This window comes from Urocampus carinirostris, chromosome 2, assembly GCF_059441175.1.
Source record: "Urocampus carinirostris isolate Australia breed hairy pipefish chromosome 2, RoL_Ucar_1.0, whole genome shotgun sequence".
NCBI classification, from domain to species: Eukaryota; Metazoa; Chordata; class Actinopteri; order Syngnathiformes; family Syngnathidae; genus Urocampus; species Urocampus carinirostris.
In genome coordinates this window covers 36,475,432-36,488,125 of record NC_142350.1, presented here as the reverse complement: position 1 = coordinate 36,488,125, position 12,694 = coordinate 36,475,432, and the positions used below count along the sequence as shown (strand labels likewise).

The 12,694-nt window shown below is 39.5% G+C and overlaps 1 protein-coding gene across 1 annotated transcript in view; it reads left to right on the top strand.

Annotated features, from left to right (window-relative positions):
* The first annotated feature begins 1,624 nt into the window (after window positions 1-1,624).
* pop1 (POP1 homolog, ribonuclease P/MRP subunit) overlaps window positions 1,625-12,694 on the top strand; it is a 31,863-nt gene continuing 20,793 nt past the window's right edge. The window contains exons 1-8 of the mRNA XM_088326347.1: window positions 1,625-1,742; window positions 3,543-3,648; window positions 3,885-4,031; window positions 7,326-7,501; window positions 7,586-7,843; window positions 9,149-9,236; window positions 9,327-9,505; window positions 10,090-10,361. Of these exons, the coding sequence (XP_088182473.1) occupies window positions 3,546-3,648; window positions 3,885-4,031; window positions 7,326-7,501; window positions 7,586-7,843; window positions 9,149-9,236; window positions 9,327-9,505; window positions 10,090-10,361 (1,223 nt within the window). The 5' untranslated portion in view covers window positions 1,625-1,742; window positions 3,543-3,545. The remainder of the gene's footprint in view (window positions 1,743-3,542; window positions 3,649-3,884; window positions 4,032-7,325; window positions 7,502-7,585; window positions 7,844-9,148; window positions 9,237-9,326; window positions 9,506-10,089; window positions 10,362-12,694) is intronic.

Here is a 12,694-nt window from a genome sequence, read left to right as displayed (position 1 = left end):
TGGTCAAAAACGAGTGGTAGCCGGAGCCAAACAGGGAATCAGGAACAGACGAGTGGTATACGGGTGTAAACGGGACAGACGGGAGCCAGAGTCAAAGTGCTTGCCTTCCATATGCAGAGGTTCGCTGACGGACTGACAGGGAGTGACTGGCGCACTGGGTATAAATAGGAGGGGAATTAATCAGGCAACAAGCAACAGCTGGCGCCAAACGAGCAGGTGCAGGTGAGTGCAATGAGTAATCATGACAGCGTTAAAAAAAAATATATATATATAACAACGGCAACATGATAAATATACAGTACCATCCATTTCACAAAAACCTGAATAAAGTCATGCCAAGGCGCGGAAGCACGATGCAGAAGCAAGGATAAAAGCAACAATAGGTCGTTTATTCAGTGAAGGTTCGGACAGAAAATCGAGGCAACAGTATCTGGATCACCAGAGGCAGTTTTCAAGGTCCAGGGGCGGGCAAAGTCTGATCCGGCAAACTCACGTTGACGAAAGAGACAGTCCGAAAGGTTCGGCAGGCGGAATTCGTGGTCGGGAAAGGAGGGAAGGGTTCGATACACTGAAAACAAGACAAAGCTTAGACAAGGCTGAGACAAGTATTTTGATTGGTATTTCTATGTGAATAATGTAATTCTCAGGGTTGGGTAAGGTTACTTTAACTTGATTACTTTCAATTACTTTTGGATATCTTATCAGCAGTAAACAACCTCTTCCACCACTTATGCCTGCCCTGAACTTTCACTGTTCATTGAATAAAGGCACACTCAGTAAATAACTATAGCATTAAACTCAATAAATGTAACTTGTATTCAATCGTATAAAATCCTTTATAGTCAAATGTATAAAATCTTTCAGTATAAAACGTACAATACTTCAACGAAAACAACTGTTTGAGAATAAAAGTTAAGAAAGTAAAAAAAGCAGCAATGTTAACAAGACAACTAAAATACCATATTTTTCCTACTATAAGGCATATCCAAAAGACCCAATTTTGCCAGAGACTCGAATGCGTGCCTTTTAATCTATTGCGACTCTCAAGAGCTGGAAATACGGTAAAATATTCAGCAATCCATAATTGTAACAGAATGCTTCTACATACGGTAACAATTTATGAATGAACTTATTCATTTGAGTTGTGAAACCAGATTCCCTAATATTTATATTCTGTGAAATTCTGTACAGTACGTGATTTTATCTTCTTTTTTAATCTCATGCGATTTATTACTAGGATGTTGGAGGAGGTCTTACCCAGGGAGTAATTTACTGTTGAACCGCCCCTGGTCTCCACCCACCTTTGGCCTTAGCTCAAATCAAGTTGAGAAACATTTGCGAGGCTCCAAGTTGATGGGAGTGCTGAGCAGACCTTCCAGTCAGGACAAACAGTGACCTCATGTGGTCAAAAGGTGCACTGTGCAAAATGGTGAGCCTGCTTTGAGAACAAAATGGTTTTGTTTTTATGAACAATTGTGATCAAGTATTGCAAAATCAGTCGTTCAAGAACAAGTAATCATCAGTTAGGTCTTTCCCAAACAGTAATCTTAACTTTACAACCGTTATTCAGCCTGCCTGTTGTGGTTATAACGTTGTCCCTGCATTCTTATGGACTACAGTTCCCAGGAGCGCGTCCTATCCGGAAGCAAGTAGCACATTTTCTGCCGCACACGCTGGTTTGCTAGCTCCTCGAGAATAAACCAAAACCACGATTGTAACTAAGTTTCTTGCAATCGCAAAAGGTAAGTTGAGCAGCACAATTTATTTTTGTTGTTTATGTTCTCACAATCAAAGAAGTCCTGAAGTCAGTTCTGGTTTGGTCTGAGTTAGCAATCGGGACATGAAGGCTTAATATATAAATAAAAGGCAAGGTTCACATTTCCACTAATGCTCACTTTACAGTAAACCAAACTAAATAAAAACAATTTAGTGCTGACCTCTTTAATCTGCTCGTCACAAAATGAAATAAATTCAAAATATTAGGGTGATCATTTTGGCAATGGTCTGTTCGTCTGGCTTACATTTCGTGACGATTGTTTCGCTCTTTCATAATAAACATTGCAAAATAAGCGATCGCAATTTGTAAGCCTCATTGATTAGTATTTCATTCATCTATCTTTATGGATTTTATTTGTTTACCGTTGTTACTAATACTTTTTTAAGGACTTTAGATTGATTAAAACACGAGGTCAAGGGTTGGCAACCCAAAATGTTAAAAGAGCCATATCAGACCCAAAGACGACAACTAATTTGTATGGAGTAGCAAAAACCTATTCGCCTTTAAATGAATGCAACACATGCTGTACGTATCTATATTAGCCCACTATTAAAATAACTAAGATGCAAAGCATTAATGCACCACCTGACTACTCTGTTTTAGTATTGCTGCAAGTTTTACTTTTTTAATGAAAATGAGTATGTACAATTGTGTTGATACATTTAAGATAATTCAATAAATAAACCTCATTTTTGATGTTATTTTTTTTGGGTGAATTTAAAAACAATACAAAGCAGAACATGCCCCTTATTTGGACTACAAAAAGAGTGCTATAAAACACAGCATACATTTAAACAAACAAAGCAGTAGGGAGACTGCAGGTCCCGCCTAGTGCTACGGCTAGGCTAACAACTCTCTTAAACCACTAATGCCAATGATGTAGCTCACCAAGGCCAGATCTATTATCCATGAAACGAATGACCTGGAGCTATAACTTGTGGGAAACGGCTACAGTTGTATTTTAATCACCACAAAGACCTTGCTGAATTTGAAAATTCCCTGATGCGAACAGCTAGCTAGACACTCTCTAAATCGCTTTCTTACTCTAAAAGAAGAAGCCCTCCAATATCGTTTTACTATTGTATAATTAAATAAAGACTATTTATTCAAATGCAATTCTGTATTTTGTTTTCATTTGTAGATCTATAGTTGTTATTTTATTAGTCATATTCTCTTTGGGTAATGACGTCTCCTCGAGGTAAATTTGCATGTCTGTGATCAAATTCACTCAATAAAACAAAACTAGCACAGAAAATGCACATCTCTCTTAGAATAGAAAATCGCATGGTAATGCAATTAGGTTTTTTTCCCCCAAAATCATATAGCCCTAACCTGCATCAAGTCTTTTTACAATCCGATACCAGTGAGAGAGCGGCAATCAAACCCGTTACTTAGTTAGTGTATGTGTCATGCATTTCCTACTATAGAAACCAGATTAAAACAAAAATATAGTTTATAAGAATATTGGGAAAAGCGCCTGGGAGCCACTCAACAGTGCTAAAGAGCCGCATGCGGCTCGTGAACCTTGGGTTTTTGACCCCCGACTTAGTTCGTTGATAACACCTTGTTTTTTTTTGTGACCATTATCATTAAGTACTAAATTCATTAGTAGTTGGTGACAAGGTGATCAAGTACTGATACCACTAAATCATTTGATACATGTAATCGAAAACAAAAGAATAACAGATAAGTGAGCTGACACTGCTACCTTCTTATACTTATTCCTGTCATTAGTATTTGGTAAAAGGTATTTATGCTTCGACAGAAAATGTGTGCAGCTAAAGTCAAAATGCGACAGAAGAAACTGAAAAACCAACCTGCAAGTGTGCAGTTTGTGTCTACTCGTGAGGAGGGCAACCCTCAAGCCAACGGTAAGGATTGACATTTTGTCATCTCACTGTCCTCACATTATTAGTGTCTTTTGTTGTTTGTCTTATTTCCTTTAGGTTTACTACTTCTCCTTTGTTTTTACTTCTCGCATAATTAAAAAGAATGCAATGCCTTGCACCTCTATATATAGTGTATCTTCAATACTTCTGTAGTGTTTGCAATAATAATGAAAAAAAGAGACATAGTTTTTCTCATTCTATATCTGCACCCCACCCAGGTGGATTTGGTGACGGTCCTTCTGGCAAAGATCCTCCTTCATTTAGAAGTAAGTTCTCCAGGGAGTCCCACCAAGTGACTGGGTGGGTTCGAGGACATCAGAAAGATGGTGGAGTCTATGCTGACAAGATGCCACAACACATTACTGGTAAGGGGAATAAAACTGAGACAGACATGAACAGACATTTTGAATATTCTAAGATCTTTGTTTTGCATTCTTTCAGCATTTAATCTTAATTGCTATACTGTCATTAATTTAGGTTTTGATCACTACAGTGAAACTCCATTTATTACAGCAAAGCACTGCTCTCTAAATAAGAGACTAAGGGTGCTTTCCTTTAGGTGGTTTGTTTTTTGCTCCTAGGATTAGATTTCTGTTGACCATTATTTCTCAAATTGGAGTAACTGAAGGAACTTTCAGGATACTGTATCTTTATTTTTTTTTTTTCACCACTAAGATGTGCTAAATACTAATTACTGTCCCTTGTAACAAAACATGCGTAAAACCTTATTCATAAGTGTTTTTATACTGGGAGGGCATCCTCTACTTCAGGGGTCGGGAACCTTTTTGACTCAAAGAGCCATAAAAGCAAAAAATATTAATTTTATTTTGGGAAAGAGCCACACCATATATTATGAGACAAATTTACTAAATTGCTAAACCCGCGCCCCAGACAAAAGCTTAGTCTTCAGCACATTTATTTTTGATGATTTGATAAAAATTATGAAAAGAGAATAATGCCAGAGCCCCTGTCCCAAATTCAACAAACAGACCACTTTAAACTTGTCTCTTTCTTGCAATTACTCAAGATCGGTTAAACTCCTTTTGACCCTTTTTTTCATACATATTGGTTTCAAAACCAGATGCAAGCATTTATTTTGTAAAAACGTCACAACATTCTGAGAATAGGGAGCCTTATGTGCTTACCTTTGGCGAGAGATGGGAGGGAATGCTTGTACTTTTTGCATAGCTCCACCCATCCCTCCCACTCACCCAATCAAATGACTAAGTTCTCTTCCGGTGTTTTGGCGTATTTACAGTTCTGTGGATTCATCATAAAGTATCTGAACACTGAACACAGATTATATAGTGAACTTTTAAATAAAGGATTCTTTAGCGTTGTACAGCCAAAACGAGTTTTTTTCCCCCTTTTTTTGTGTGACACCTTGACTGTAAATTGTAGTGAAAAACGTGCCCTACATATACTGCGAAGTGTATCCTTTGCATTTGGCTTCGGTTTGGCTGTACGTGTACCTGAATAGAATAGACAATCCCGGTTTTGAACAAGATGGAAAAATTTTGCATGCAATCAAATTGGTCTCTGAGCCACAGATACTCATAGAAAGAGCCATATATGGCTCGCGAGCCATAGGTTCCCGACCCCTGCTCTACTTTGTTGTCACAATTGCACTGCATTGCTTTCAGTAGACTGCAGTGTAGCCTGGCCATACCTATTCAAAATGAGGTACAACCCCCAACATCAAATTCAAAGTGACCTGTAAGGTGTAAAAGCACAATGTTGTACAATCTGGCACAGTAAGTATAAATAATTTGATGAACAGATTAAATCTAATGCCTTTTACCATGTCTGGGGTCAGGAACCTTTTTGGTTCAAGAGCCATGAAAGCAAAATATTTTTAAATCGTTTGAGAGAGCCACACCTTATATTTTAAGACAAAAAACGCTAAACCCGCTCTCCAGACAAAAGCTTATTCTTAAGCGCATTTTATTTCAGTGTGTGACGTTTGATGATTCTATAAAATCACCCAATCAAATTGCTCTGGGTGCTTTGTTGTCGTTTTGGGATGTTTAAACTTTGTTCTCTGGGTTTTCATCATAAAGTTGGATGATTTAATAAAACTTTTCACTTCACAACTGTTATTTAAGGTCAACAAAAACATAGTGCCAGAAAACATACAAAAATTATTCACTCGATAGAGGGAAATTATAACTTGAGGGGCTGTAGTAAATTCAAAATCCCAAAGGTGAGAACAACCAGGAAAAGTATGTGTGTGTCCGTGTGTGGAGTCAAACTTTGGAATAATTTACAAGATGAAATGAAATGATCTGCATTTATATAGCGCTTTTCAAGTCAATGACTTCCCAAAGCGCTTTACAATGTGCTCCACATTTCCCAATAGCGGCCTTGCAGCCATGTAAGGCGCTAACCTGCTTATTGGGGGTATTAGGGGTTCAGTGTCTTACCCAAGGACACTTCGACATGTAACACGGACGAGCCGGGATTCGAACTTGGATCCCTTGATCCCAAGACAAGCGCTCTACCTCCTGAGCTACTGCCGCCCCAAGATGAGATCAAACAATGTCCAACTATTACTGTGTTCAAATTTAAATTAAAAAAAGCATTACTGGCGAAATACAGGGATGAAGAAAATGGGATTTGAGGGAAATTGGAAATACTGCGTTTAAAACTATGGTTAACTTGTTGTTATTGTTGCTATTATTGTATCAGAACTGTTATTATAAATATTATGTTTATTTTTATTGTTGTTATTATCATTGGTGCCGCACTGACATTTGGTAACTAGGCGAATTATGACGTTGAGGGATGGGTATTGTGGAGATTAGTGTATAAAATCTGTGATTATTGTAATTATTGATATCTGACCTATGTAATAAGTATATCCATGAGATTTTGTTGTATTAGACATAAGAAGAAAGGAGGATTTGTAAAATGAATTTAATAGGGAAGATAAAGGGGTAGGAAAAATAAGCATCTGCTTCTGACTACCCCTTTTCGAACATGTTATGTGACATTATTCTGTTGTTGACTCATTCTTTTTGTCCTGTTTTTATTTTAACGTTCGAAATAAAAAAGTGTTTTAAAATTAACATTTAAATGATTCCCCAACGATGTTCAGGCGAAAAGAGGTCTGTTTGTGTGACACCTTGACTGTAAACTTTAGTAAAAATGTGACTTGTACAAACTGGACCGTACCATCATGGATATTAGAAACTTTTTGGCTTCGTGGGCACTACAATCTTAGCTTACGCTTTAAATGAAACAATATGGAGAACATTTGCACGGCCTCAAATTAATCTCCTTGACAGATGTACTCATGAAAAGAGCCATGTATGGCTTGGGGGCCATAGTTTCTCGACCCATATCCTATGTCATCAACGTCACTTTCACCGCTGCAATCTGCGTTCGATTCCTGTTGCATCCAATGCTGAGCAAAACTGGTCGGCGCTATCTGTCGCCTGCTCAACCTTTGCTCAATTACGTTAACCACTGGAAAGCCTCACCAACTTTGAGTTTTTTTTTTTTTAGGTTAAAAATTGCGGGTACAGTATAGATAAATACATATGTAAAAACTAGGGTGCTTTTTGTGTGGCACGTAACAAGTTTGCGGCCCGGTGGTTGCCGACCAATGATCCGGGCGACAATCGATTCCTCTAGCCTTCTCTACTTTGTTTCCGTAGCTGTAGCTTTTGCCAAGGCCAGGGCAGCAGAGGTAAAGACGATGCTGAAAGCTGTTACTAAGACGACAGGCAGCTGCCACGTCTTCGGAGAGCTGCCCAAGCACATGAGGAGACGAGCCATGAGCCATAACACCAAACGTCTCCCTTGCCGGCTCAGAGAGATTGCCAACAGAATGGTGGGGCCTACTATTGTCCATCTCATTTTAAAAACATCCACAAACTTTTCCGACGTGGCTGATATTTATTCTGTCCGACTATAGAAAGAAAAATGCCAGCAGGGCGGCGGTAAAAAGAAGGAGCAGGCCAAGAACAAAAGTCGCAGAGCTCGCCGCCGCCACGGAAATCTATTGCTGGAGTTTAACCGGCGGCAGAGAAAGAACGTGTGGCTGGAAACGCACATTTGGCACGCCAAGCGCTTCCACATGCTGAAAAAGTGGGGCTATTGTCTTGGGGACAGACCCACCTTGAAATGCTACCGCCCTAGCTACAGAGCCATGAGCAATCATTGTCTACTGCAGGTATGGACCGTCATGTAAAGTCAAGTGGACGTAGGGACGAATAAGAAATGTAGGTGCAAGCTGAGCGCTGGACTGATTAAATTTTGAACGTTTTCAAATGTACGCGTATAGTTAAGGCAGCACGGCGGCCGAGTGGTTAGCACGCAGCCCCACGGTGCAGAGGTTTAAGATTCAAGTCCAACTACCGCAGCCTCACCGTGGGGGTTTGCATGTTCTCCCCATGCCTGCGTGGGATTCCACTTGGCACTCCGTTTTTCTCCCACGTTCCAAAAAAATGTTTGTCAGGTTATTTGGCCGGTTCAAATTGTCCCTAGGTGTGAATGAGCGAGCGAGTTGTCAATTTCTATGCGCCCTGCAACTGGCTGATAACCAGTTGAGGGTGTCCCCTGCCCACTGCCCGAAGATAGCTGGCATGGGCTCCAGCACCCCCGCGACCCTACTGAGGATAAGCGGTGCAGATAATTGATGGATGGATGCATATTATTTAGTGCACTGGTTCGCAACCGTTTTTGTACTACGGATCGGTTTAATGCTGACTATATTCTCGCAACCTGGCCAAATCATATTATTTATAATAACAATAACCATAGTAACAATATTAATAGTAAGCCTGAATACATTGTGCAATCACTAGACTACTACAGATGTGGATGACATGGGAAAAATGCATTCGATTTTATCTCATCATCACACTATTTTTACTTATGGTACCACTTTGTCTAGGCAGAACTTTCCCATTGAAAAGTTGCACAACGCGGCACCGTGAGTAAAGATCGTGTAATGAACACATCCAATTGAATGCCTTTTCTCATGTAATCTACATTTCTAGTGGTTAGGATTCAGTGCTGTCACCGCACCAACCCTGGGTCGATTCCCTTTGAATCCAATGTTAAGCAACTGTGGTTAGCAGTATTTATCGACTGATCAATCATTGTTCAAATACGATCACATACTACAGTAAAACCTTGTGTATGATGAAAAAAAAACGTGTATACATTAGTAAATATGGTATGAGCAAAAAAAGAGGTACCTTTTTTTTTCTGTGCGTACCAGTACAACGTGAAACCGTAAGTAAAACGTTTAGTAAAGTTTTGTACTAACCTCATAGATGATTACCTGGGTTTCTGTTTAAAAATACACCAAAAATCGTTTCAATTCTGTATTTCCAGTTTAATTGAAAACATATTTGAATACATGTATCAAAGTGCCCTTTGTATGTAACCCTCTGATGAATAGGTTTGACAACACCCATTGTAGATTTTTGTAATTAGGAAAATATTTACATTCCTTTTTATGACCAAACAGGACCTGTCATACTATTGCTGCCTTGAGCTCCTGGGAAAGGAAGACCATCTCCTGGACTGTCTGTCGAAAATAACCAGCAAGGAAGCTGGTGAGCGTGTGCACCACCACAACTGCTGCATTGATTGTTGCAGAGAGAAGCCACTTTCATTGTATGCGCTTCTCCTGTTTTTCCCTCCAGGCCCCACATTTGCTCAGCGGTTGTGTCTTTCTGGACAAAGGCAAGGTAGCGTAGTTGTGTACAGGGCCGGTCAATTCCCTTCGCAGCCTTTGGGGCCAACAACGTTCCTCTGGAGACCTTGCACGCTGGGCTCTGTTCTCAGGCAATTGTGGATTTGGGTTCACCCTGCCCTGAAACAAGTAAGATGTGTAGTGAATTTAGGGATCAACATATTATTTAAACAAATCATTGATTGAAAAATCGAAGAGGCGGGTTTAATCTCTAAACCTGTCATCAAGGAGCAACAAATTCATTTTTTGCTAAGGTTATTTTATCAGGAAAATGGATGAAAAAAGCTGAAAGGCTTGAATGACAAACGTTTTTTTGCCATGGGTACGAGACACGATGTATTGTGTGCAGGAAGTATTTGTTTTTTTTTGTTTTGTTTGTTTCAGTTGTGGGCTTTTTTTTTGACTTGGTCTTAAATTTGATTTCCGAGAGGCATTAAAAAGTCGTAAAGTCTTAAATTGAACATGCCTTAAGCTTTAGAAACCCGTCCTATAATACAGTCACTTCATATCATTGAATTAAAGCACATATTCTGACTTAATTTCATCATTTCTTTAAAATTTTTACAAGTAAAATTCCAAGGATCAGATTTTCTTGTGCCCGAGCACAGATGGCTTGGGGGAGGAGACAGGTGGAGGGGAGAGGGGTAGTTCATGTCTGTGTGTTTTGATCATTTAAATGGAAACATATTTTGCAAACATGTTTTTGCTTACAGGATATCTTGGCTGAGTTGCAAAGTGTGTGCCAGTGTGAGGCTGTGATCCCGCCAGCAGTGCCGTTGGCTATGCCAGCAGCGGGACTCACCTCCACGGAGCCGGGACCAAATCCCGTTGAAAATTCTGAAATGGAATACAAGCCCGGAAGGAAGAGGAAGCGTAGCCACAAGGATGTCAGTGGTCCTCGTGCCAAGAAGATCCTGGGCGATGGAACGCGATCCCCTGAGACCCCTGTTACCTGGAAATCCAGCTTAAATGGAATAGTCATCAAGTTTGTGAAGTTTTTATATGATAGAGGTGTCCAACCTCATGTGAAAATGGCATCACTGACAATAATTGGTTTTCGGAAAAAAAAAATTATGCTATTATCACATGCCAGCAGTTAAATAATGGTATTTATATTATTGATAATTCCAACATCAACAGGTTATTAAAATATTAATAACTGAGATAATATTCCTTACTCCCATGCTTAGACCAGAAAATACTGGTAATTCAGTAGTGCCATTTTCACATGAGGTTAAAAAAATGTTTACTCTTCGAGTTTCATACATAAAAATCGAAAGATACAAGGGCATTTTAAAAAATATATTGAGCTCACAAAATCGACTTTTTAATCCATTTTTTTTAAAAATAACACCAAAACAACTTAACAGAATGTTATAACACTTGGGATCGGATATAATTTTAGTACTTTAATACGTATAATTTCATCCAACCATCGGGATTTAATCTTTTGGGTTGTTGTCAAATGATATACAGTGAGACCTCGGTTATCGCGGTTAATCGGGACCAAAACCACCCACGATAAGTGAAAATCCGCGAAGCAGCAGCGCACCTTCCCCCCCAATTTTTTTTTTTTTTTTTTAAATTATTATACATATATAGATAGATATACACATATATACATATACACAGATCATATGTATCTATATATAAATTATTAATTTTTAGACCCGGTTAATGGGGAACAAAATCAATGTTATCAAACCGAAAAATGTATTTTTGCGAGATTTTTTTGTTTTAAACTATCCTATTAGTGGGCTTATTTGTGCAATTTTTTTTTTTTTAAATTATGAACCTTTTTTACCTAGTTATGGTTAGCTTAGAGCAATTGTTCCCAAACCTTTGCAGGCTGGTGCCTCCTTGGCTCCCCAGTTAATTCTTAGAACCCCCCCTGTCCCCACTTATTAACTTGCATAAATAAAAAGTGTTACCTCTAATCAATAATGCAGTTTTGGGGTTGGACTCTTAGACATTTTTAGCTAGAGTTACAGCATTGGTTATTTCTTTGTGCCTTTGGGAACCATTTTCATATGGCGTGAAGGTCGCAAATGCTGCTTTGATGGAGGTTTATTTACCTCTCAGACCACTTGTAGAAGCACCTTCTTTGTCATTTAGTTGTAATCCTTTTTTGACATGCCGTGTATTGTAATTTGTGATGATTTTTAAGGTGCTGGTAAAAATGACTTGTTTCCCCTGGACCAAGCAACTACGCGAAGGCAAATTCTGCAACAGGCGTTTTTCTTCTGTTCCACCTCCGCTTCGTCAAAGCCAAAATGGTTCCAAACAAGTGATGTACCGCCCTTCTTCGGTGCAAGCTTAGTTTCGTTTTTGTTTGTTGACTCTGGGACTATTTTTATGGAGTCCGCCATGACACTCAATGAGCTCACACGGCGGCTGTGACATAGTGTTTGTGGTGCTTGCAAACTTCGAATTGCCTTTATTGGCTAGTGTTGTTATTAAAACGTGCCTCTGATTGGCTGGCGGTTTTAGATTTTGAACAGTAACAAGTGTGGGTGGCCAAAATTCCGTCACTCACTACAAAACCTTGAAAAAAAAAACGCAGTGCTTTCAATACCGCACTACGTCACGTCGCGATGTTGATTCGATTTCGGTTAATCGTGCAGCCCTAACGTGTTGTGAACAAATAGTCAAACAAACGTTCAAACTTCGAACTGCCGCCCCCCCTTCTGCCCCCTTCTTCCTCACTGCCCCCTCCCCCCTAGATCTTTCCACCACCCCCAGGGGGACGGTACCACCCACTTTGGGAACCACTTAGAGCAGGGGTCGGGAACCTATGGCTCGCGAGCCATATATGGCTCTTTCTATGAGTACCTATGGCTCAGAGACCAATTTGATTGCATGCAAAATTTCTCCATCTTGTTCAAAACCGGAATTGTCTATGCTATTCAGGTACACGTAAAGCCAAACCAAAGCTAAATGCAGAAGAAACACTTCGCAGTATATATAGGTCACGTTTTTCACTACAATTTACAGTCAAGGTGTCACACAAAAAAAGGGGGAAAAAAAACTCGTTTTGGCTGTACAACGCTAAAGAATCCTTTATTTAAAAGTTCACTATATAATCTGTGTTCAGTGTTCATATACTTTATGATGAATCCACAGAACTGTAAATACGCCAAAATACCGGAAGAGAACTTAGTCATTTGATTGGGTGAGTGGGAGGGATGGGTGGAGCTATGCAAAAAGTACAAGCATTCCCTCCCATCTCTCGCCAAAGGTAAGCACATAAGGCTCCCTATTCTCAGAATGTTGTGACGTTTTTACAAAATAAATGCTTGCATCTGGTTTTGAAACCAA